Raw genomic sequence first — 26428 nt, 5'->3', positions numbered from 1 at the left:
AAGGTACCACTGTAGAGTGCTAGCCAAGCGAGGCTGGTATCCAGTACTTCCTCCTCGTTCTGAGAGTGGGCCACTGGGGAATAAAGCCATGGTGGAGCTGGAATTTTGGTTGGTGGGAAGTAGACTGTTGGACAAACAAAGTTTCCATCAAGTGTCTCTCCCCAATGGGTCACAGAATAAGAGGCTCCTGGTTTTTTAGTCCTGGTGGTCCAGCACACCTGCTTTGCCCCCTGCCTGGCAGTGTTCCCAACCCCTGCGGGTGTCCCCTCGCCTCCTTCCAGGCCCAGCCCTCTTTTTCTATCCCCCCCCCTTGCACTGAGGAAGCACCACAGGTTGCGTCTTGCTCGCCTGGGCGTTGCTGTGGGAGGGGGCCAGGCAGGCTGCCACTTGTTCCCAACAGATCCGGAGCAACACCCAGCAGAAGAACGCCAGAGGAATGTCGCCGAGGGCACAGAGCAGGTCCCTTTGGCACGAAGCAGCTCCATCTAGGAGACTGAGGTGTAACGGGCAGCTGCATAACAGGGAATTGGAACTCTAGCGTGAAGGTTTGCAGTCACGCAGAGCAACAGTGAAAGAAGTCAAAGGACGGCAGTTCCAGATCCGCAGCTCGCAGGGCCAACTGGGTGCTTCGTGCCTTGTGGTCGCAAGAAAGTCCTCTCTCTCTTTAGATATATCCTCCGGGAGCCCTGGCACCCAGTCACTGGGCCTCTCCCTCTCTGGACCGCAACACCTGAGCCCTTTGCTCTGGGCAGCTGACCAAGCAAGGCAGTGTGACTGTCTCAGTGCAGCCAAGAGCCCTGTATATTAATAGCCCTCTCCTAGTGCCAGGGAATCTCTGCATGCATTGAGAGGGCCGAGGCACCATATAAGGTGAGATGGGTAGTGATTATTTCAAGCAAGAGGGCTATTGTGGGAAGCTGGAAAGTTTATTGTGAGATGACGAGCAAGGCCTTTTTTATTTTTATAAGGGCGGGGGAGATATATTTGTAAGAATTAATCATAATAAATAAATGGAAGACGAGTACAGCCTACAGTCGTACCTTGGAAGTCGAACGGAAGCCGTTCCGGAAGTCCATTGTACTTCCAAATCATTCAGAAACCAAAGCGCGGCTTCCGATTGGCTGCAGGAAACTCCTGCAGCCAATCGGAAGCTGTGTCGGACTTTCGGATTCCAAAGAACATTTGCAAACCGCAACAGTTACTTCTGGGGTTGCGGCGTTTGGGAGCCAAAACATCATGAGTACCAAGGCATTCCGGATCCAAGGTATGATTGTACAGGTTACAGATGCTTCAGGTAGATGCTTCAGGTTACAGACTCCGCTAACCCAGAAATAGTACCTTGGGTTAAGAACTTTGCTTCAGGATGAGAATAAAAATCGCGGCATGGCGGCAGTGGGGGGCCTCATTAGCTAAAGTGGTACCTCAGGTTAAGAACAGTTTCAGGTTAAGAATGAACCTCCGGAACAAATTAAGTTCTTAACCCGAGGTACCACTGTACTTGCATTCTTGGGTCTTGCGCTGAGATACGTTTTTTCAGATTTCTCTCTTTTTTAAAAAAATAATATTTATTAAGTTTTACAAAAAGAAATTTACAAAACAAAAACACACACACCAACAAAAAGACAAAAACCAAAATTTAAAAGGAAAAAATAAAAATCTCAACTATCGTACCACTCATTTACTTATTTTCATGACTTCCTTGCACCTCCCTTTTTTGTATTCCATTTAAAAATTTGTTCAGCAAATTCATACCCTCTTAATTTACCCTTAATTATTTATCCTCACATATTATAACTTCTAACCATATTGCTAGAACCACTTCGTTTCATTCCAACGTCATTAACATTCAAAAATTTTGCAGTGTTTCTGTAAATAGATTTTAAATTTCTTCCAGTCTTCTTCCACCAACTCTTCTCCCTGGTCTCGGATTCTGCCAGTCATTTCCGCCATCTCCATATATTCCATTACTTGCATCTGCCAGTCTTCCAGAGTGGGTACATCTTGTGTCTTCCAATGCTTTGCTATAAGAATTCTTGCTGCTGCTGTTGCGTACATAAAAAAATTTGTATCCTTCTTTAACGTTTTTTCAGATTTCTCGTCTAAGCTACATCTGGAGAGCCACAGGTACTCCCCCCTCCATTCTAAAAGAAAGTGTGGTGATCTTTAGTCAGTCCACAGATCTCCCAGCTGCAAGCTCATAAGCAAATGGATGTGGTTCTCTTGTCCCTCCAGGGCTGATCTGCCCACCAGGCAAAGTGAGGCAGTTGCATTAGGGCAGCAGGCTCTCAATACCTGGAAGAGGTGGCAGATTTGTCTCGTGAGCTTATTGGCCGCCGCTGCCTCCTCCTCATGCCCACTGGTGCCATTCTTCTGCTGCATCTTCCACTGTGCCCACCCCCCTTGTGTGCCCACCGTTGCTGCTGGGTGGCAGTGGGCAGGTGCGCAAAGGTGGGTGCAGAGGTATGGTATACAGCAGAGGAGATAAGGGCATTTTCTGTTTGGCCACTAGCAGCCAAATGGCCATTGCTGGCCCTGCCATAAATATACCATATTTTTCGCTCCATGACGCACCTGACCATAAGACACACCTAGTTTTTAGAGGGAGAATGCAAGAAAAAATATATATTTTAAGGGAGCACTGAGCAGAGCCTGTATGCATCCCAGGCTCTGCTCAGCGCTCCCTTTAAAAACTCCCCCCCCTCTGCTTTCTCCCTCTAAAAGCCAGTCAGTCCCTTCTCCCTCCTCGGGGAATAGTCCCCAAGAGCCGCGCGGAGCGTATGTGTGGCTCTTGGGGGCTTTTCCCGCCTGCTTCCCGCTTTCATTTGCTCCGTAAGATGCACACACATTTCCCCTTATTTTTAGGAGGGGAAAAGTGCGTCTTATGGAGCGAAAAATACGGTAGTTCCATCTGGGTTGAGAGCTCATTCACTCCATGGCTTTATCTGAAGAGACGTGCTCTGGTAAGCGGACTACTCCAAGGAGGCAAGGCCCATGTTTCTCTGGTGTCTCTGGCTGGAGCAGACACTGATCCACCCCAGATCTGTGGCTCAGGTCCTTGAGCTCTTTGTGTTGGTTGCTTTGCCCAACTAAATTTAGCCCTCTTCCTTCTCCCCGCTGCAAACCTTCACATCCATCTCACTGCCCCTGAGAAGGACAGAATGGCAGGAGTCCAACGGATTCCGCTGGAAAACCAGAGCCTTCTCAAAGAGCTCTTTGCATGTGCCGAGCTCAGCAGATGCCAAAAGGCTTGGCTGTTTGACAGAGAACCCTGATTGTTTTGGGCTATGGGTGTCTTCGCCTTGGTGTCTCCTGCGGCACAGCTGTCTGTGCAACTTGACCCTTGCTGGACCACTCACACCCTACAGGGACCTTCTTGCTTTTTAAAAACCTTTCGTTTGTCTCCTCCTCTTCCAGGGAGCACTTCTAGGGAGGCTAAAGTAGAGAGAGCAACTTGCTCAAGGCCCATCCACTCAACTTCTTGATCACACATGGGAATTTGGCCAACGTTTCCCACTCCCATACTCTAGTGCAAAGGTTTTCAACCTTTCTGAGTCCACAGCTCCCTTGACCAGCTCCATTCTTTCTGCAGCACCCCTGTGGGGCTCAGGAGCCCAGTTCTGTCACCCCTTGCCTACAGAGCTAGCAGCCTCTCACCCTTTTTCAAACACCCTTCCTTGTGGAGAGTTCCCTCAGCCTCCACTCCTCTCCCCTCTCCTTGGGAGTCCTCAGGGCAGCTGCTGCCACCCCCCACACCCCAAAGAGAGGTGCCTCCTCACACTGCTCCACAGGGGCCTGGGAAGCACCCCCTGGCCAGCCCCAGAGGCACCATTCACCATGCATGTGATGAATGGTTCACTTCCCCGCTCCTCCATGCATGTGGAGGAGCAGGGAAGTGAACCTGGCTCACTAGATTACGAGTCCACCGCTCTTAACCACTACATCACACTGGAGAGTTTATATCAACAAACAGCCAACCCAGCCTTTGGGATGCAGAGATGCAAGAGGACATCAAAGGAGAGAGGGAGGGAAGAAAAGAGGGACAGAGGCCAGTGTTGCCCGCGGCACCCTTGACCATCATTCAAGGCACCCCAGTGTGTCATGGCACGCTGGTTGAAAACCACTGCTCTAGTGACTCAGTTTCATGACTGCTTCCTGTTGTGTTGTTCTTTCATCTGTAGCATCCATGCAGTAGCTGAGAAGGGAGTTGGGTCTGCATGCCTTGTATGTTGGAAGGTGGGGGGTCCAAGCAAGTCCTTTCCACCCATGCTGATCCTCTCCCACCCATCTGGCAGGTGGAGCCAGAGTCAGTTACTAGGGCATGGCTGGGGAGCCTTTGGGCCTTCCAGATGTAGCTGGACTACAACTGCCATCATCCTTGAGCAGGGGTCAGCAAACTTTTTCAGCAGGGGGCCGGTTCACTGTCCCTCAGACCTTGTGGGGGGCCGGACTATATTTTGGAAAGGAGAAAAAAAAAAGAACGAATTCCTATGTCCCACAAATAACCCAGAGATGCATTTTAAATAAAAGGACACATTCTACTCATGTAAAAACACGCTGATTCCTGGACCATCCGCGGGCTGGATTTAGAAGGCGATTGGGCCGAATTTGGCCCCTGGGCCTTAGTTTGCCTACCCATGTCCTTGAGCATGGGCTGAGGCTGATGGGAGTTCAGGCCCAACAATAGCTTGAAGGGCTACCAAGTCCCCCACGTAGGAAACCAAAAAAAAAGTAGCATTACTTGGTGACAGGAATAAAGAATGTGAATTGTCCCCAAAGAACGGTTTGACCCAAAATGTGTTGGGCTGCACCTTCCTTCCTTCCTTCCTTCCTTCCTTCCTTCCTTCCTTCCTTCCTTTTTTCTCAGAAAAGAATCCTGAATCCAGTCAGACTGAAAGAGCGTTAGACTCGTAATCTGGAGAACCAGGTTCGCATCTCCGCTCCTCCACCTTCAGCTGCTGGGTGACCTTGGGCCAGTCACACTTCTCTGAAGTCTCTCAGCCTCACCTCACAGAGTGTTTGTTGTGGGGGAGGAAGGGAAAGGAGAATATTAGCCGCTTTGAGACTCCTTCGGGTAGTGATAAAGCGGGATATCAAATCCAAACTCCTCTTCTTCTTCTTTTTACAATAACCCACTGAAATGCACAAGCAGAGGTTATACTTCCAATTAACAGTTCCAGCGACAGACAACTGATGGCAGGGTGGGAGTGTGTTCCCGCAGGTGGGGCAGGTCCCTGCTCTGCCAGTCCATTTGGTTTCCATGCTAGTTGCAGAGGAAGCAAAACCTCTTCCCCCACAGCTAGCATGATAATCAAGGAAGCTGATGGAGGAGAAACAGATTGCTCTTCCACCATCTCCCCATCTCCGTCTTGTTGAAAGGCATTTCCCACTTCCGGCCTCTTGATTCCTTGCCGACCATGGAGGGAAGGGGGCTTCTGCTGTTCCCTGCTGGCTGCTAACCTCTTAAAAGGCTTGTAAATATTTTGTGCAGGCTAGTTATTTTGTGTGCTTATTCACAAGACTGCAGAGGGATATGGAAAGTGCCGCAGAGAAGCAGACTTGGGCTCCCCTTGCAAATGTTGCCTTATGAAAACCAAGCATTACACCAGGCAGATCCATGGAGGAGTCTGTTGCCATGAAAGCAGCATGGAACCTCCACAGTATAGGCAGTATACCCCTGAATCCCAGATGAGGGAGGTAAAGGGACCCCTGACCATTAGGTCCACTCGTGACCGACTCTGGGGTTGCGGCGCTCATCTCGCTTTATTGGCTGAGGGAGCTGGCGTACAGCTTCTGGGTCATGTGGCCAGCATGACTAAGCCGCTTTTGGCAAACGCCGTTTACCTTCCCATCGGAGTGGTACCTATTTATCTACTGCTAGGTTGGCAGGAGCAGGGACCGAGCAACGGGAGCTTACCCCGTTGCGGGGATTCGAACCACTGACCTTCTGATTGGAAAGTCCTAGCAAATGTTGCCTGTCATCTTCAGTGTATGTGGAAACGTCAAGTAGGTGTTTGGCATTGAGAAAGCTTTTGCCATGTATATGAGCCAATGGGGTCATTTCTAACAGTTCTTCCTGGGTTCTTAAGTGTTGCACCAATACTAGCCCTGGGTGTGGTAACTGGTGATCCCTCAGGGTGCAGTGGGGAGTTCGTTATGCCAAAGCCCTAGTGTTAATTAGGACAAATGACACACATTGTGTCCCATGGGCCAAGCTCTTGGGCAGAAAGAGCTGCGGCTGAAACACCTTGTTCCATGTTTGCCCCAGGGCTTCTAACATGCCTGGTTTCACATTCCAGTCCCCAGTGTGTGGCAGACATCAGTTGTTTCTTACCAGGGGATTTGATGGAATGGATGGAAGAACCTATTTTTGTGGACCATTTCTCTCCTGTCAGTCAAATCTGCTTCCTTCCCACAGCTGTCTCCCAGAAGTCTTCCTAGTTGCAAACCACTGGGGCTAAATCTGCTTTGTTGGAAGAGCATGAGACCCTTTATCTCAGGGTTGTGGGTTAAAAGAGATCCCTGCATTGCAGATGGTTGGGCTAGAAGCCACTAGATGATCCTTGTGGTCTGCTTCAACTCTGTGATTCCCTGGAGACCCCAGCCACTGAGAATCAAGCAAGTCCCCGGTTTGCATAGCTCCATCCTGGGTTCTGTTTTGTTGTTTTTTTTGCTCATACTACAGTAGGATAATCGTGGAATGCGGGTGGCGCTATGGTCTAAACCACTGAGCCTCTTGGGCTTGCTGATCAGAAGGTCGGCAGTTCAAATCCCCATGACGGGGTGAGCTCCCGTTGCTCGGTCCCTGCTCCTGCCAACCTAGCAGTTCGAAAGCATGTCAACATGCAAGTAGATAAATAGGTACCACTCTGGCAGTAAGGTAAACGGCATTTCCGTGCGCTGCTCTGGTTTGCCAGAAGCAGCTTAGTCATGCTTGCCACATTACCCGGAAGCTGTCGACAAACGCCGGCTCCCTCGGCCAGTAAAGCGAGATGAGTGCCATAACCCCAGAGTCGTCCGCGTCTGGACCTAATGGTCTAGGGTCCCTTTACCTTTACAGTAGGATAATAATAATGTTATAATAATTTATTATTTATACCCCGCCCATCTGGGCAGCTCCCAACATCATCATAATAATAATAATAATAATAAAAATCAATAAAAATCAAACATTATAAACTTCCCTAAACAGAGCTGCCTTCAGATGTCTTCTACAAGTCAGATAGTTGTTTATTTCCTTGACATCTGAAGGGAGGGCGCCAATACCAAGAAGGCCCTCAGAGCTGGACCTCAGTGTTTGAGCTGAATGATGGGGTTGAAGATTCTCCTTCAGGTATACTGGGCCGAGGTCATTTAGGGCTTTAAAGGTCAGCACCAACACTTGGAATTGTGCTCGGAAACGTACTGGGAGCCAATGTAGGTCTTTCAAGACTGGTGTTATGTGGTCTCGGCGGCCACTCCCAGTCACCAGTCTAGCTGCCGCATTCTGGATCAGTTGTAGTTTCCGGGTCACCTTCAAAGGTAGCCCCACGTAGAGCGCATTGCAGAGTCCAAGCAGGAGATAACTGCTCTGGCAAGACAGATGGGATGCTGGGGACTAGCATTACATAGGTAGGTAGGGAGATCTGTAATCTACAAAACGCTGGGCTTTGCGGTCCCAGCTCAGCCCTCAGCCTCCAGCCTTGGCCACCACAGCTGTGGATCTCAGAACCCTTCCTTCTCCCTGACTTGCTCTTTCTCTTGCCCGCTTCCTTGGCTGCAGCATCCATTCCGTTCTTCATCTGCGAGGTTGGCCTCGTTTCCCCTATGCGCCGCGGCTTCTTCTGCAATGACAGCAGCATCAGGTACCCCCTGCAGCGTGCTGAGACCGTCAGCGACTCTGTGCTCATCTCCGTGGGAATCCTCATTGCCTGTCTAGTGGTGAGTCTTTCAGGGGAATGAGGGAGGGAACCGTGCCCTTTTGTCCTTTAACATCCTGTGCCGTGCCTTGTTCCTGGCAGCAAAACACCACCCACCCGACCATAGTATTCTGCTTATTTGTCTTCTTGCATGCATTTATTGCATGCCTTTCCACCCCAGGTTCCTCTGAAGAGCTCAGGGTATACAAGACCCTCTCCCCTCTCCCCTCTCCCCACCAGACCCCCTTCTAGAACATCACATCACCTGTATCCTGATGCCACACAATATTCCCTTACGGTTCCTTGCAGGAGCCCTTCTTCTGTTTTCCTCCAGCACAGATGACTCTCCATCTCCATTTCATGCAGCATGCTGTCAGGGGCCATGCTGAGGAGGCTGCACTTGAGGAGGAATGTATCCTGAATCTTCCCAGCAGCAGTGGGACAGTATAGATTTGGAACAGTGGTTGGCAGAGGGATAGTTCAGAAGGCAGAAGCTGGGAAGTACTGGATGGGGAACAGCTAGGAGAAGCAGCACTGGGAGAGAGAGAGTTAACAGACTCACTTTTCTGGAAAGCGTCCGTCCACTCAGCCCAAGGTCAAGGAGAGCAGATAAGGCGGCTGCTCAGGAAGCGCAGTGGTTGCGAGATCAGGTTACAAGGTGTGGTAGTGACGTGGGTGACTAGGGAGAAAGTGGGTGTAACCCTTAATTGGGAGCACCTTCATTCCTAGGAAATGGATTATTTGTTCTCTCGCTATGATCATTAAAAAGATGCGGGTGGTGCTGTGGGTTAAACCACAGAGCCTAGGACTTGCTGATCAGAAGGTTGGCGGTTCGAATCCCCACGATGGGGTGAGCTCCCGTTGCTCGGTCCCTGCTCCTGCCAACCTAGCAGTTCAAAAGCACGTCAAAGTGCAAGTAGATAAATAGGTACCACTCTGGCAGGAAGGTAAACAGCATTTCCGTGCACTGCTCTGATTTGCCAGAAGCGGCTTAGTCATGCTGGCCACACAAACCGGAAGCTGTACTCTGGCTCCCTTGGCCAATAAAGCGAGATGAGCGCCGCAACCCCAGAGTCGGCCACGACTGGACCTAATGGTCAGGGGTCCCTTTACCTTTATGATCATTAAAATTTCTAACTGGTAAGAGACTCCTTTTACTGTGTTCTGCTTATCTACTGCCAAAGGGGGGGGACAGGAAGCTGAGCCCCTGAAACCTGACACATGCACCCTTTTCTCCAGTGCTGTAGCCAAACTTAGTTCAAAGAGGAAAGTTTCTTTCCAGCCATATTCATTGTTGATTTGGCTAGTGTGGAAGCTGTTCTCTGTGGACGCCCATGTAACCCGTTTGCTAGGTTCAGTAAAAAAAATTTCCTTTCCTTTGGTTCTGATTGGCTAGCCCAAGGGCAGCTTCTTGATGGCTGGGACAGTGCGAATCGCTGCTTGCCATTAAGAAATGTGCCCCGCTGCCAGCGCTGGAATTGTAGCCGGACCACCTTCTCTGTTCTGAGCCAGTGTGGTGTAGTGGTTAAGAGCGGTAGTCTCGTAATCTGGTGAACCGGGTTCGCTTCCCCGCTCCTCCACATGCAGCTGCTGGGTGACCTTGGGCTAGTCATACTTCTCTGAAGTCTCTCAGCCCCACTCACCTCACAGAGTGTTTGTTGTGGGGGAGGAAGGGAAAGGAGAATGTTAGCTGCTTTGAGACTCCTTCGGGTAGTGATAAAGCGGGATATCAAATCCAAACTCTTCTTTTTCTTTCATTCTTTCCAACGCAGATCACCCTGGGCGAAAGCTGCCGTGTGTACAGCCTGCCCCACAGCTCACGCTCCATAGTCTCCAACCGTTACGTGGCTGCCCTCTACAAGGAGATTGGGGCCTTCCTCTTTGGCTGCACCGTGGGCCAGTCACTAACCAACATGGCCAAGGTTGCTGTGGGCCGCCTCCGTCCACACTTCCTGGCCGCCTGCAGGCCTGACTTTGCTCACATCAACTGCTCTGCTGGATACCTGGAGGACTACATCTGCACTGGTGGCCCCTCAGAGGAGAAAGAAGCTAGGTGTGTGTAATGGTTATAAAGGGTTACTTGTAAGTAAGTTGCTGTTACTTTTGGCTAGATCGCCTGGCTAACCATGCCTTGGCTGACAGCCTTCACTCCGTGGCCGTTCAGTCGCTTGCAGAATCCGTCAGTGGGCGTTTCTTGAACCGCTTCCAACATAGAAGCTGTTTGACGCCAAGTCTCCGCCTACTCTCCCTGCGCGGGACTCTTCTGCGCAATGAAGGAGTGGGCAGAGGCGTGCCCATGCTCTCTCCACTGGTCTCAGGTGAAGAGTCTTGGAGCCCTCTCTCTGAATCCTCCATCTTCCTCCCTTCTCTACTGGTGTTACGCTGAATTCCTTCCCCCCTGCTGGTCCCCTCTCCTGCATCGCTTTGGAGCCTAGCCTCCACCTCTCGCTCAGATGTCAGTTCCCTGACAGTGTGTATGGTGACGTCTCCTCTCTCTCAAAGAGGGATGTCCTTCTGATGATGATTGTAGGGTCTGGGTCAGTTCAGCTGGGAAGAGGCAGTAAAGGTAAAGGACCCCTGGATGGTTAAGTCCAGTCATTTGGCTTTCAGGCCAAGGGAGCCGGCATTTGCCCACAGACCGCTTTCCAGGTCATGTGGCCAGCATGACTAAACCACTTCTGGCGCAACGGGACACCGTGACGGAAATCGGAGTGCACGGAAACACCGTTTACCTTCCTGCAGCAGCAGCACCTATTTATCTACTTTCACTGCCATGCTTTCGATCTGCTAGGTTGGCAGGAACTGGGACAGAGCAACAGGAGCTCACCCCGTCACAGGGATTCAAACTGCCGACCTTCTGATCAACAAGCCCCAGAGTCTCAGTGGTTTAAACCAGTGTTCCCCAACCTTGGGCCTCCAGCTGTTTTTGGACTACAACTCCCATCATCCCTCGCTAGCAAGACCAGTGGTCAAGGATGATGGGAGTTGTAGTCCAAAAACAGCTGGAGGCCCAAGGTTGGGGAACACTGGCTTAAACCACAGCACCTCCTCAGCCATTTAAGGCTTTGTAGGTTAAAGCCAGCACTTTGAATCAGAGGCGGATTTAGGGGAGCGCAACCGGTTCACCCACACTGGGTGCCACAGGGCCCCCTGCAACAGTGACTTAGAACAGAAGGCAAAAGGTGGGGGTGCCAGATTTTGGCGCCACAAAAAATTGAAAGCTGAAAGCCTGCTATTTCTTTGAATTGGGCGCAGAAACTAATTTGCAGACAGGGCAGTTGGGCCAGGATTGGTGTAATATGCTCAAATTGTCTTATCCGGACTGCTGAATTCTGCACCAGCTGAAATTTCTGAACCAACTTGATGGGCAGCCCCATGTATAACACATAACAGTAATCTAAGTAAGAGGTTACCAGATTCTGAAAGGCAAAGGAGATGGGAGGAGCAAGGTTGGGACTTTCAAGGAGATGTCTAGAAGCTAGCATAAGTCTATAGCATACATTCCAGGGACTGGGATATGTTCATCATGACCTCTCTGCTACAGCTGAGACAGCTAGTTCTATTTATTTATTTCAAATATTTCTGTGCCTTCTTCCAGGGCAGGGCCCTCCAAAGGCGGCTCCTATAGAAAAAACAAAAGATAAAAAATATATTCTGTTAATAAACTTAAAACAGCAGTCTGAAATATTATATAGCACAGTAGCTATCTAATGAAGCCAGTTTAAAATGAAGTGAAATCAGCAGTGGCTTCAACAATTATTATTGTTTTTTTAATGGCCCAGCATCTTAGTTAAAAGCAGATTAAAATAAGTAGATTTTCAAGGCCCACTGAAAAGCCAGTGATGATTGAGTCAAGTGTGTATCCCATGAGAAAGAGTTCCACAGAAATGGGGCAACCACTGAAAAGGCCCTGTCTCTACTGCCTCCCAATCTAATTGAGTCATATGGTGGGCCCGTGAGAAGGGCCTCCGAAGCTGATCCAGGCAGCTTCATATAGGTGTCTTTTCAAACTACCTGGATTTTAAAAGTCAATTGAGGATTTTAAATGTCAATTCCAACCTAGGGGAAGTTACTGAGGAACTCAATGGAATTTAGCACAAGTTATCCTTTGCAGGTCTCAGTTAAGGGGGGGGGGGAGTTGAGGTCATGAGATTTGGCACACAGGGACACTTGGTGCCAGAATATCTGGCTACCATCTCAAGATCTGGGAAAGATTCTGTTGCATTAGACAGGATAATCTGGACAATGAGAAATAGGAAACCTGGCAGCTACGTGCAGAAACTATCACCTCTGAGTGCCAGGTGCAGGAGACAAATGTGAGAGAAGGGCTGTCACTTTCATGCCCTATTTGTTATCTACTCGGAGATATCTAAGTCGGTGTTTGGAAACTGAGTTTGGAAGCTGAACAAGTTGGGCCTTGACTTTGACCTACCTGTGCTGCTCTCATGCTCTCCTGGGACCAGAGCCAGCCTGGCAGTGCATGTAATCCAAGCAGTCACGGGGGCAGCAAGATTTTGGGGTGCATCAGAAGTGCTGTGAAGTAGCAGGTGAACTCTGGCAGGTATGCCTCATGCAGTCATTTTGAACCAAAGGGGTAGGGAAATCTCGGATCACACAATTCGCTCCCTGTCATTTCCACTGGCACTGATCCCCGCTACTCTCATCCTGTAGACAGGTATATAGCCAACATTTATAGCTCTTTCCTCCAAGGATTTGTCTAATCCCCTTTCAAAGTTGTCCAGGTTGGCAGCCATCATTGCCATTTGTGGTAGCAAAATCATATACAGTCATATACAGTCATACCTCGGGTTGCAAACGTGATCCGTGTGGGAGGCATGTTCGCAACCCGCAGCGTTCGCAGCCTGAAGCGCCGCGTCTGCACACGCGTGATGTGATTCAGCGCTTCTGCACATGCGTGTGATGTCATTTTGTGTTTCTGCACATGCGCGAGTGCCGAAACCCAGAAGTAACCCATTCTGGTACTTCCAGGATCGGCGTGGTCCGCAACCCAAAAACGCGCAACCCGCAGCGTTCGTAACCCAAGGTATGACTGTACCTTGGTTTTCGAACAGCTTAGTTCCTGAACATTTTGGCTCCCAAACGCCGCAAACCCAGAAGTGACTGTTCCAGTTTACGAACTATTTTTTGGATGCCGAACGTCTGACGGGGCTTACAGGGCTTCTGGTTGGCTGCAGGAAGCTCCGCTTTGGTTTCCAAATGTTTTGAAAGTCGAAAGGACTTCCGGAACAGATTCCATTCGACTTCCAGGGTACAGCTGTACTTTTAACACTGTGGAAAAAAACATTTCCATTGATTCCTGAATCTCTCACTGTTCAACTTCACTGGATGACGTGGATTCTAGTATTCAGAGTGTTGTCAATAAAATATAACTAGACAGTGGCTCCTTCCTAATGTAGGCTTACTTCTAGGGACAGGTGGGCTCAGGCCATCCTGTAGTATATTTGACATTTCTTCTGTGGAAAGGGGTTTGAGCCATCACTGAACAACACTGGCCTGCTTTGGATAGAGCTGAAGCAACTGAACCCCCCCCCCCCCCCGAAATGGCAAGGCCCGGTGTGTACGTTTATTCTCTTAGTTCTGGAGGGACTCAAGTGAGATGGATGCATCTTGGCTGAAGAGGCAACAGGTACAAGTGGGATAGGGAGAGCTTATCCAGTCCAGAGTAGACTTGATGGGAGCAGGCCTGTGTGTGTTGAAGCCTGGGCTGCCTTGAATGCTTAGAAGGTGAGATGAGGGTTTTGATTTTAAAAGCTAAAGAGACACAAGCAGTTGGGAGTGTAAAACCCTCCCTCGCCTGCAACTCACCTCCTTCCCAGCCCCTTTTCTCCCTGCCAAGGCTCCAATAGAGATTTTATGTGGTTTGTTATCAGCTGGCTGAGGTCATTCACCCTCAAAGGAACAGAGACATGTTGGGAAGAGAAGCTGGGTCAAAGTTCGGCATCCCTTAAAAGAACAATGTGCACATTGTAACATAGAATCTTGTCGCTAGTCATCATTGATCTAAAACCCAAAGACCTAGGTGTCTAGCTTTCACACCTTAACCAAAGACTATTTTATTTTATTTTATTTTGTTACAAGTACAGTAGTACTTTGGTTCTCAAATGTAATCCATTCTGGAAGTCTGTTCCTAAACCAAAGCATTCCAAAACCACGGCGCGCTTTCCCATAGAAAATAATGCAAAATGGATTAATCTGTTCCAGACTTTTAAAAATAACCCCTAAAACAGCAATTTAACATGAATTTTACTATCTAACGAGACCATAAAATGAAAGCATTAAACAATGTACTGCAGTCACACAATCAATCAATCAATCAGGAGCTGAACTGGGTTCCACACAGTCACACACACAAAAAGAGCCACAAAAACAAAAACGCAAAATAAATAGTAAAAACAGACAGACCTCAACATAACACTCTAAATGGAAGTGTGGCTCTCAAAACGGATCACGTTTGGCATCTGAAAAAGGTTTGCAAACTGGAACACTTACTTCTGGGTTTGCAGTGTTTGGGTTCCAAGTTATTTAGCTGCCAAGGCGTTTGAGAACCAAGGTACTACTGTATATCGCGCCTTTCCGCCAAGGAGCTCAAGGTGGTCTTCCTTGCAAAAAGGAGAGCCCCTGGCCCAAACTCATGCAGTGAGCATCATGGCTGAGTACAGATTTGGAAGGGGGGAGGGGCTCTCCTTCCCTTGTCCAACACTTTAACCACTTCATTGAACCTGGGTCACCACACAGTTAATATCCGGGATATCTTGGTCTTGTTGAAATGAATGGGTTAGATTGCATTTAACTCAGTGGGACTTACCCAAGCTGTTGCCCAACATTTTCTCAGTTGAACCCTACTGCTAGGAAGTAGGAATCGAACAGAGGGAAGCTGCTTTGCATAGGTGGTGTGAGAAGTGTCTGAAGGAACAGTGTTGTAAATAGGTTACAGAGACTGCATTGTCATGATCTGTGAGCAGAAATCCTCTGCCGTAATAATCTAGCAGACTGCATGCTCTGTTCTTATCTAACAAAGCAATCATTTTCTCTTCCAGGAAGTCATTCTACTCCGGCCATGCCTCCTTTGCCATGTATACCATGATGTACCTGGTGGTAAGTCCCTATGCGCAGTTTTACGTGGGGAAGGTCTTCGGGTGGTTGTGTTGCGGGCCACCTTGTGAGCCACAGGGTAAAAGGGGGCCTGATTCACCTTGCAAGCAGCTGCGTCGCTGTCCACTGGAAATACAGCTGTTCAGAGCAGCAGCTTCGTGCCATAGGTCTGAGCTGCTTCCTGCATAATTCCAGGAAATATTTACACGGTGTGGTGAAAATAGGTGATGCATATGAGGAGCTGCTTCGTGTGGATAGTTTGTCATGTGGAGCAGCCTCCGCCAAGTTTTGTTTCGGATGCTCACAGGTGAGCGAATGAGACCTGAGAGCTCTACCTAGCAACCCATTCTGGGCACAGTGGTACCTTGGTTTGCAAACTTAATCTGTTCCGGGAGTCTGTTCAACTCCCAAAACTGTTCAAAAACCAGGGCGCAGCTTCCGATTAGCTGCAAGAGCTTCCTGCACTTGGACGTTTGGCTTCTGAAAAATGTTCGCACCCCAGAACACTTACGTACTTCTGGGTTTGTTTGTTCGACAACTAAGCCGTTCAAGAACCAAGGTACCACTGTACCAGAAAATTCCACAGACTGGTGAGGAAATAATTTGGAAATAGACTCTTGGAGAAGTCTTCGTTCTCCAAAGCATCTTTTTGAAGGCCCTTTTCTGCATTCCCTTAACTGTGAATTTACATGTTATTTGTATTTGTTTATTAAAATTGTTTATATACCGTCTTTAAGTAAGAAGCTACCAATGTGGTCACATCAATATAAAAAGAAATAAATTTAACTTTGCTCCTGGACTTACATTGCCTAGATATCTTGCAGGGGCTTTCCACTCCTTCCCAGAGGAGGAGCAGAAGGAGGGTGCTCTTCAAGTATACCCAATTATCCTTGGTTTATGGGGCACCTCCCAACCCCAAACTTAAATTGGTTTAAGAGTTATTCCCTCCACCCAGACAACATCAGGAATTATAGTTTGAAGGGGGATCTCGAACACAAAACTTTGCATCCTCACCAAGCTACAACTCCTAAGGTGCTACAGGGAGACCATTCCAGCAAAAACTGATATAAAACTCTGATTAAGTTTGCAGGGTAAATATAGTTGGGATGAGAAAAATCCATGGATGGAAGAGTCTGGCACCAAGCCAGGAACTCTAGAGCTTTTCCACTGAGGAAGGAAAAGGTGTCTGGCTGGGGCGGTTAATTTCCACGGCTGACCAATCTAAAATTGAATGTTAAAGAAGTAGAAGCATTAAGACAGAAATGGGGAAACTGTGGACCTCCAGACGGATTTGGGTTCCCACCATCCCCTGCCAGCCTGACTGGTGCTTTAGGGATGATGGGAGTTGTTTTCCCACAACAGCTGGAGGGTCACAGGTCCGCCCCGCCCCCCAAGTTGAACAGGAGAAGTGTTGCTTTTAACAGCCATGTTTTCTTACATTACAGCTGTGTTTTGTTCCTAAATATTGCCCGGGGGGGGGTCTGCTGCTATTGAAATTATAATGAAACGGTCTTCATATTGATTAGATGGAATGAGAGGGCTTGTAAGCAGATAAAGAGGTTGGAAGTGAAAATAGAAACATTTTATACTAACACGTTCCACTTGTTGACCAGGGACTGCCCCCACCCCCCAAATCTGGTACCTGGCTGGTCCTGGTGAGTCACTGCCCCTTTTGAGGGTATTTTGGAGATACCTCTTCAATTACGTATTAGTGGCTGATGTTAGGTTTGTTCGGTTTTAGACCTGTCTCTTGGGTTTCTAAAACCTGCTTTTACCTGCCCAAACCTTCAGATCTTGCTCTGCGTGACTCCATCAAGGGAAGTGAGGTGGGTTTTCTGTAGCGGCTCCATAGAGAAGGGAAAACCAAGAGACTTTCAAGGCGTCTTCTCTATGGTCTTTTCAGCACCTTTTTATCCACTTAGGCTTTTGAACTGTTTTCAATCTGTGAAGTACTATTTATTTATACATACATACATACATACATACATACATACATAGCCATCTAACTGGGTTTCAGTGGTGCCTTGTTTTGCGACCAGGATCTATTCAGGAGCCCCAGCCACTATCCGAAAAGGACACAGGGCAAAGTGCTACGTCTGCGCACCTGCGCAGAATGGTTTGTGCTTCGCATGCGCGAGCAGCAAACCCGGAAGTAACCCATTCCGGTACTTCCAGGTTTGCTGCAAACGCTCGCTGGAATGGACGCTAGACGAAGTGGACATTCGCAGAGGTATTACTGTAATAATTAAAAAGCGATAAAACATCAAACATTTAAAACTTCCCTAAACAGGGCTGCCTTCAGATGTCTTCTAAAAGTCTGGTAGTTGTTTTTCTCTTTGACATATGGTGGGAGGGCGCTTTGACAGGGTGGGTGCCACTACCGAAAAGGCCCTCTGCCTTGTTCCCTGTAATTGGCTTCTCACAGAGAGGGAACCGCCAGAAGGCCCTCGGCACTGGACCTCAGTGTCCGGGCAGAACAATGGGGGTGGAGGCGCTCCTTCAGGTATACTGGGCCGAGGCTGTTTAGAGCTTTAAAAGTCAGCACCAACATTTTGAATTGTGCTCGGAAACGTACTGGGAGCCATGGAAAGGGTATGTGCAGTCTTTGGTTGTTCTTTGCATATAAATAAACTAATTGATACTGGAGTCGTTTCTAGTGCTTGAATAAGGAAATCCATGTGCATGTTAACACCAAAGCACTGTTATACCATGCCATTACATGTGCCTGGTTCAATTTGAGCTGTTGAAAACCTAATTGCCTTAAAATGATGTTAGTCTGGCATATCCTTAATTAAAAAACCAAGCACCCTCTTTGCTTTTGAATTGGTACAGGGCTGTCTACCAGAGAGTAAATTAGTACAGCAATGGGAGAGAGCCTCCAGGGATGTCTATGGTTTCGTTTGCACCAGGCAGGGGGAGGGCTCATGCAGTGGTGTTTGAGAGTAGACCTTGTATAAATTATCTTACACAAACACAATTGGATCCCTCTTTTCTTCTGTGAAATGCTGGAGGATGTGCACATTTATACTAGGCCCTGGGAAGAAAGTGGAATGTGCAGGATTTAGATGGAAGTGGATGGGAACCAGGAATTTTGGCTCCAGGTGAAGTTATTGGAGTCAGCAGACATACCTTTCTCTACGGCCATTTCCTGTTATGAAATGCGGAAGACGTAGATTATTATCTCCTCCTTGAGGGCTTGGGCTTAAAGGCTTAGCAGATGTGGATTTGCAGGCTCCTGTGAGCTTGTCGGTTGCAAAGTAAAAGAGGGCACAATGCAGCCTCAGTGACTTGTGAGAAACTGCCAATAGGGCTTCAGAAAGACCACGCAAGACCAAAATGGGACTCCAGAGTCTTTGGGGCTTTGGTTTGTGCCTCCTACTCCCAGTTTGGCTATTTTTATTTTGTTTGTTTATTATTATTTTTGTTGTTATTGTGGCTTCTGAGAATCTGTCATGCTTTACTCTCCTATATTTAGAAGAGGGATTTGCCTGGCAACCTAACAGGGACTCTTCCCCTGTGAGAGATCAGTCTGGAAACAGGGAGTGGCTGAGAGGAGGAAGCGAGATGGAGATGGAGACACAGGACCTGTCTGGCTGTCTGGTTTCCCTGAAACAGATGGGGGCAGCCTGCGGCTCCTGGGCCACGCGTGGTCTTTGGCCTAATTTAATCTAGCCCGTGGCCTGTTTTCATGTAGGTGTTGTTAGAGGGGAAGAGGAGCGGGGAAGAAATGGTCCTGCACAACTTTGATTCTGACCATGCTCCTCACCAGCATGCAGCTAGGACAAGATTACCTGCAAGGGAATGCAGTCCTCAACAGAAAAAACAAAATTGCTGCCCTATGACAGGGTGCAAAAACTTACCGTACTTTTCGGTGTATAAAAGGTAAAGGGACCCCTGACCATTAGGTCCAGTCATGGCCGACTCTGGGGTTGCGGCTCTCATCTCGTTTTATTGGTTGAGGCAGCCGGCGTACAACTTCCAGGTCATGTGGGCAGCATGACTAAGCCGCTTCTGGCGAACACCATTTACCTTCCCGCCAGAGCGGTACCTATTTATCTACTTGCACTTTGACGTGCTTTCGAACTGCTAGGTTGGCAGGAGCAGGGACCAAGCAACGGGAGCTCACCCCGTCACGGGGATTTGAACCGCCAACCTTCTGATCGGCAAGTCCTAGGCTCTGTGGTTTAACCCACAGTGCCACCCGCGTCCCCTTTCGGTGTATAAGACTAGGTTTTCCCCCTTAAAAATCATGCTGAAAAGTAGGAGTCGTCTTATACATGGGTAGTGCATAGGGTGGATGTTAGATTGCTTGCTGCCATGTCTGTCAGTGGTTATTATGTGTGTTATTGGTTGCTTTGTCAATGGGTGGTGTTGATTGGCCGATGTGGCGGTAATTGGGCAGGCGAATGGTAGCTTCTGCCAGTGAGGGGACAGACAGGAGGCAGATTTAGCAATTTGTGTAGGTGAGCGATTTTTGGCATTCCCCCCTAAAAAAAGCTCAACAATAGCCCAAAAATAGGGGGCGTCTTATAGACGGAAAAGTACGGTATTCTATTTCTATACTGCCCTTCATCTGACAATCACAGGGTGGTTTACAATATAAAAACCCCAAAATATATATAATAACAAAAGAGAAACAAATCTTGTTGGACTATAACTCACAACAGCCCCAGCCTTAATAGCTAGTTATCAGAGATAAAGGGAACTGTAGTTCAGCAAAATCTGAAGAGCTATAGGTATCCCTCCCCTGTCCGATGAAATATCTCCAGCCACCCATGTTTGTGAAACAGATCCTGGGGGGAAAGCAGAGGGTCTCCAGGAGAGCTTTCTCTGAGCAGCTTAACTAGGCAGCTCATAGCAAAGGCAAGACTTGGGGTGGGGCCTCCTGGTTCACTGCTCAGTGTCTCTTAACTATTCTAGTACAGTGGAAGCTCGGTTTTCGAATGTAATCCGTTCCGGAAGACCATTTGTCTTCCGAAACGTCAGAAAACCGAGGTTCAGTGGGCGATCGGCAAAATCCATTTAAAAAATGGAAAAACACGCAGTGGAAGCCATTTGACTTCCGAGGCGCGTTTGAAAACAGAAGCAATTACAGTAGTACCTCAGGTTACAGACGCTTCAGTTTACAGACACTTTAGTTTACAGACTCTGCTAACCCAGAAATAGTACTTCGGGTTAAGAACTTTGCTTCAGGATGAGGCTCCATTAGCTAAAGTGGTACCTCAGGTTAAGAACAGTTTCAGGTTAAGGAACGAATTAAGTTCTTAACCCCAGGTACCACTGTACTTCCAGGTTTTCAGTGTTAATCTTCTGAATTGTTCAGCTTCTGAGACGCTTGAAAATCAAGGTTCCATTGTATACCGGAATATATGCACATCTATACATGTGTGCACACAAAGTTGAGTAGGAGATCAGTTTTGCAAGGTGAGAGTCAAAGGAACACACCAGGAAAACAACGAAGCAGGCAGTTGTCTCTCTTGCCTTCCTTCTGACAGCTCAGGACAGCATATGCGTGGGCTGCCTCTATTTATCTGTGCTGCAGCCCTGGGAGCTAGGTTTGGCAGAGAGGTACTGACCAGCCCAAGGTCATCCAGTGAGATTCATGGCTGAGTGGGGATCTGAACTGGGGCCTCCCCAGTCCAAATCTACACTCTCCCTACGTTGCAGCGCTCCCTCCGTGCCTTTTGCTCTCTTTACCTAGGGAAGCTTAAGCCACCATAAGCTTGTTATCCTTCAAGGGGCCACCAAATTCTTTGCTGGCTTTGCTGCAGCAGACTTAGTGGGGCTGCTGCTCTGTAATTTACCCATACATTGTAGGTTGAATATCTCCACCTTCCCTTTCTAAACCCCCTAATGTCCCATTCCCCTTCTGTATTTGGGAGTCTGATCCTTCCCTTTGCATGCTTCTGTTGTTTTCCTTTTAAAAAAAATGCTTTTCAGGTTTATACATTTCACTTAATTCACAATCATTTTAACATTTCAGAACTTGACTTCCTTCCCCCTCTTTCTGCGGTTCCTTAAATTTCTTTTTAATATCTTCTGCATATCCTAATTAACTTAATTTGCTCAGTTATTAATCTACTTTAAATATATACTCTTATAAAACTGTAGGTTGTTACAATAATTCTGCCAATGTTCTTTTCTGTTTATAATTTATCTGTAAATATTCAATAAACCACTTCCATTCTTTTATAAAAAGTTTGTTATCTTGATTTCTTATTCTTCCAGTAAGTTCCACAATTTCTGCATATTCCATAAGTTTTTGTATCCATTATTCCTTTGCTGGGACTTCTGCTTCTTTCCATTTTGGGGCGAGTAACATTCTTGCCACTGTAGGAGCATACATGAGTAGGTTTCTATACAGTTTAGGTAGTTCTGTCCCTATAATTCCCAAAATAAAAGCTGCTGGGGTTTTTTTTACAAATGTTACTTTGAACATCCTTTTCAATTCATGATATATCATTTCCCAGTAAGCTTTAACCTTTCTAGAAGACCACCACATATGATAAAAAGAACCTTCTTTCTCTATACATTTCCAGCACTTTTTTGATTTAGATTTATACATTTTCCCCAATTTACTTGGCCTGTTGTTTCCAATAGACTGTGGTCCTTGTAGATCCCTGGCTGATGTCTCAAGGTTCAAGATGTGTCTAAACCATGGGTAGGCAAACTAAGGCCCGGGTGCCAGATCCGGCCCAATTGCCTTCTAAATCCAGCCCACGGACGGTCCAGGAATCAGCGTGTTCTTACATGAGTAGAATGTGTCCTTTTATTTAAAATGAATCTCTGGGTTATTTGTGGAGCCTGCCTGGTGTTTTTACATGAGTAGAATGTGTACTTTTATTTAAAATGCATCTCTGGATTATTTGTGGGGCATAGGAATTCGTTTGTGTGTGTTTTTTCCAAAATATATTCTGGCCTCCCCGCAAGTTCTGAGGGACAGTGGACCGGCCCCCTGCTGAAAAAGTTTGCTGACCCCTGATCTAAACAGATTGGCAAAACTTCCCTCAGACGTTCTCTGTGCTAACAGCCTTTTTCTGCCTCTTCTTCCCCCAGTTTTACTTGCAGGCCCGCTTCACTTGGCGGGGAGCTCGACTGCTGCGTCCATTGGTCCAGTTTGTGCTGCTGATGCTTGCATTGTACACCGGACTGACCCGCATCTCTGACTACCGGCACCATCCGTCAGATGTGGTTGTGGGGCTGCTGCAGGGGGCACTTGTGGCTTGCTGGGTGGTGAGTTCTGATTCTGCCCTTAGTTGACCCTTTCTCTTGTCTTTTGGGGGGAGGAGAGTGTCGCTCCCTGTTGAGGTGAGAGAGAGAGAGAGAGAGAGAGAGAGAGAGAGAGAGAGAGATCTGGATGCAGAATTCCAACCTTTTGACTGCTCTGCAAATCTTACTTAGCAGCTCCTCCTCTTCCAAGCTCATCAGAGGGGAGAAAACAGTTTCAAGCAAGCGAGCTGAGGTTCTTTGGGAGTGAAATTCTGCAACCGAAGTTCAGTTCTGTGTGACTGTAGGAAGGCAAAGCATTCCTAACCAAGCCTGCTTCTAGTTCTCGCTGTGGGGTCGGTGTTTCTCGCAAACTGTATTTGTTTATGCATTAAGAACACTTACGTTGCATTTCTGTTAGGAAACGTTAAGAAAAAGCCGCCTGTTTACAGGAGTGGAAAGGGCAACCACATACCTCCAGGAACCCCACAATAAAAGCCTGAAGGCAACAAGGCCTCTCCTCGATTTGTCCACCAGAAACTCATATTCAGGGATAGACTGCCTCTGAACATGGAGGGTTGATTTAGCTATGATGGCAGATAGCCAGCAACAGACATGACCAAGAGGGATTTGTTTATTCCCTTTTTAAAGCTGGACAAGCCAGGAGCCATGTCCACATCTTGTGGCAGCAAATTGAGTCAGATATGGCTTGTGCCGAAATGTTTATGCACAACCCAGGAATGAAGCTTCCTTGCTGCTAACCTGCTAGCTTCTTTGAGTGACCCTGAATGAGTTCTAGTATTGAGAAGAGAGAAGCTCTAATCCATCATTTCATAAATTTCAATATGCTGTCACCTTCTGTCTTCTGCTTTTTTCTAAACTATAGTGCCCCAAACACATTAGCCTTTTTTCTTGCAGGGAAAATGCCCTTAATCTCTGATTATTCTGGCTTTCCTTTGCTTTCCCCCTTTTTCTATAAAGTTGCAAGAAGCTCTGTGGTTGCAATGCTTGGCAGGTTGTGTTGCGTGTTGTACTAAGTGATGCAGAAAAATCCACTTGGATGAAGGGAGCAGGGGTTTGGTGTGAGCCGCCAGGAAATAACTAAGGATGGGCACACCCTTGCTAGCATTGTGTGCAGGCGGCCGGGAGGAAATCCTTCAATTTCCTACCCTGGCTATTGGGATCCCAGCTCCACCCATCAGCCTCCAGTCAAGGAAGTATGTTGAACCCTGGAGTTGAGATTCCTAGGAGCTGGGAATAGAATCAAGGAATCTTAGCTTAGTAATCTTATCCCTCGCTGTGAAGGAGGAATGGGTTCTTAATGTTGATAGTGAGCAGCGAAGAATTATGCACACAGTACAGTGGTGCCTTGCAAGACGAAAAGAATCCGTTCCGCGATTCTCTTTGTCTAGCGGTTTTTTCATCTTGCGAAGCAAGCCCATTGACAGCTTAGCGGATTAGCGCTATTAGCGGTCTAGCGGCTTTTAGCGATCAGCTGTTAAGCGGCTTATCAGCGGAACAGCTGATAAGCGGCTTAGCGGCTTAGGAAAGGAGGGGGAGTGGAAAAAACCCGCGGGAACTCGCAAGATTTTTTCGTCTTGCGAAGCAACCCCATAGAGAAATTCGTTTAGCGAAGCGCCTCCAAAACAGAAAACCCTTTCGTCTAGCGGGTTTTCCGTCTTGCGAGGCGTTCGTCTTGCGGGGCACCACTGTACATGTACAAGGCTCATTAGTGTGATGGGATTGATGACATAAACCTTTGAAATGTTTTTTGTGCCTAAACTGATGTCAAGGGAGGGGCAATGTAGGGGCAATGTTTAATTTTGAAAAGGAAAAGTAGAGAGCCGTGGAAGGACGCCCAGTTCCTTAACGCCATGTGTGTTGTGGACAGGCCTGTAAAACAGTTCATTATTATGATCACTTCATTGAAGACTCCTAGCCAGGTCTTCCATGAGCTCAGCAGTGAGGATATCCTTTGAAAAACAACCAGGTTCTGTAGTGAAGTGGTCTGTGACCAGTGCCAGCTTTATGTATAAGCTAAACAACCTATAGCTTAGGGCCCCACTCTCTTGGGGGCCCCCAAAATATTTAAGGGGGGGGGGAACCTGGATGTTCATTTCCAAAATATAAGATAAAAAACAAATAAAATAAAACTACATACAGCAACAGTGTTTTGTGTTGTGTTGGCTCCTACGATGTAAGTAATGGGTCCTGCCTGCAACTTACAATATCACTCATTTCAATAATAATAATAATAATAATAATAATAATTATTATTATTATTATTATTATTATTTGTACCCTGCCCATCTGTCTGGGTTTCTCCAGCCACTCTGGGCGGCTTCCAACAAAGATTAAAAATGCATTAAAATGTCACACATTAAAAACTTCCCTGAACAGGGCTGCCTTCATATGTCTTCTAAATTTAGGGTGCCTGCATTCTGCATGGACAGGTTGCATGACAACATGTGCAAATGGCTTTAGATACCTAGTTGATCCATAAATGACCATATAGCACATATTCAACACAAAAAAACAGAGACAATTTGTTGTTGACAAAGGACATCTGGACATATAAAGGGCCCCATTACCTTCAGTAGCTGAGGGCCTCATAAAACCTAAAACTGGCCCTGGCCACAACTTCCAACAGCCCCAGCCAGCATGGCCTTTGGTCAAGCGGGACGGAAGTCAAAATTATCTCCAGCTCACCAGGTTGGGGGAGGCTGCCTTCATGAGATTCTGTGTTCAGTCAGGACTGGCAAAGTTGTGTGCTGTGCCTGCTCCTTCTGCAGCTACCTGAGCTGCTGCCTCTTGAGAGGGTATTGGGTGGGCCTGGCTATGTCTGACGTCCTCTTTCTCTTCTCTCCATTTTCAGGCCTTCCATGTATCCAGCATGTTTCACTGCAAGCACCAGCCTCGCCACCTGCCGCCAGTCGCCTTGGACACTCCCAGCTCAGACTGCCACACCGATTGCTAGGGCATGTTCGCTGGGGGTCAGAGACACACTCTTGTCTGGCTGACTACAGGAGCCTTGAACTGTTGCGCCAGTTGCTTGGCACTCACTGCCCACATCGGCGCCAGTCGGGGCAGCCACTGCCTTGCCACCTGCTAGGGGCCACAAGGGAGCTTTTGCTCACTGCCATGCCAACATCCACTGCTGCACCAGCTGCTGGAAGCACCAAGAAGAGGGAAAAGGGAGCAGTGTTCTCCTGGCTGTTAGGGCACCTCTGTGCCAGAGATCCCTCTGTCTTCACAATGATGGACAGGGCACTCTTGTTTTCCCTTTGGGTTTGTACACATGAGACCACTCCTTTATGAGCTTTCCCTCTATCAAAGAATCCAGTGGTCACATCATCGCTGCCACTTTGGGTTTCCTTTTAGATGATATTCTCAAGAGAAGGAAATCCCCCATCATCTTATTTTTTTCGACGCAGGAAGTTCTGCCCTTCCTCCTCAGTAGTACTGGGATGATCTCACCCTTGAAACATTATGCACTCGGGCTGCGTTGCTAGGAGAAAGGCTGGTGGCTCCTTGAGAATCCAGTCTCTGCTGTGCTAGTGATGTCTCTCAGCTGCTGGAAAGGCCAAGCGATGTGTCTTGCAGAAGCATATTCATGAAGGAATGAACCACAGGCTTGGGAGGTGGAGTTGGGAGGAAAGTGTCTGGAAAATCGTGGAGGACCTGCAAGTTCATACCAGGGCACCCTGGTGCTGCCAGATACCTCCCACCCTCCACCCCACCCAACGCTTCCGCTCCCCATAATGTGAAATGTGTTGTGTTTTTTTGTAATAAATGGTACTGACAATCACCTAGATTAATAACTGACTTACGGGAGGGTAGACTGCATATGGACCTCAGAACATCCCTCATAGCTGAGCACGAGGTTCCAAAAGCACTGGCGGCGCCGTTTGGGTCCTGCGATTCCGCTGGCACAGGACTTGGTACCTGATACAGAATGAGTCCCTGAGATACTTACCTTTCACTCAAAACAAAAAGTGGTCATCTAGTCCTCATGGTTGTGAAGAGTCAAACCCTTTCCCTCCAGATGTTCTTTCCTATCCAGTCACACCTTTCTTTGACATCATGCCAATAATGCAATTGTTTTGAGGATAAATGCTATAGGCAGGATTACAGTATAAAACCGGATTGGGTCCTAAAGAGCGATGAGGAAATAAGTGTGTTTCTCAACCAGCGAGGCATCCCCTCCTGAGGGG

The 26428-nt window shown here is 47.7% G+C and overlaps 2 protein-coding genes across 2 annotated transcripts in view; both read left to right on the top strand.

Moving 5' to 3' along the window:
• TNFSF14 (TNF superfamily member 14) overlaps positions 1-3965 on the top strand; it is a 134959-nt gene extending 130994 nt beyond the window's left edge. The window contains exon 5 of the transcript XR_014152076.1: positions 3573-3965. The gene's annotated coding sequence lies outside the window, so the exon portion shown is untranslated. The remainder of the gene's footprint in view (positions 1-3572) is intronic.
• LOC309332351 (phospholipid phosphatase 3-like) overlaps positions 1-26022 on the top strand; it is a 33689-nt gene extending 7667 nt beyond the window's left edge. The window contains exons 2-6 of the mRNA XM_081845509.1: positions 7760-7917; positions 9668-9948; positions 14954-15011; positions 22065-22241; positions 25090-26022. Coding sequence (XP_081701635.1) covers positions 7760-7917; positions 9668-9948; positions 14954-15011; positions 22065-22241; positions 25090-25191 — 776 coding nt within the window. The 3' untranslated portion in view covers positions 25192-26022. The remainder of the gene's footprint in view (positions 1-7759; positions 7918-9667; positions 9949-14953; positions 15012-22064; positions 22242-25089) is intronic.
• Positions 26023-26428: the final 406 nt, after the last annotated feature.

This window comes from Podarcis erhardii, assembly GCF_964252035.2.
Source record: "Podarcis erhardii genome assembly, chromosome: 17".
Lineage (NCBI taxonomy): Eukaryota > Metazoa > Chordata > Lepidosauria > Squamata > Lacertidae > Podarcis > Podarcis erhardii.
This window is presented reverse-complemented; position numbering and strand designations above follow the sequence as displayed.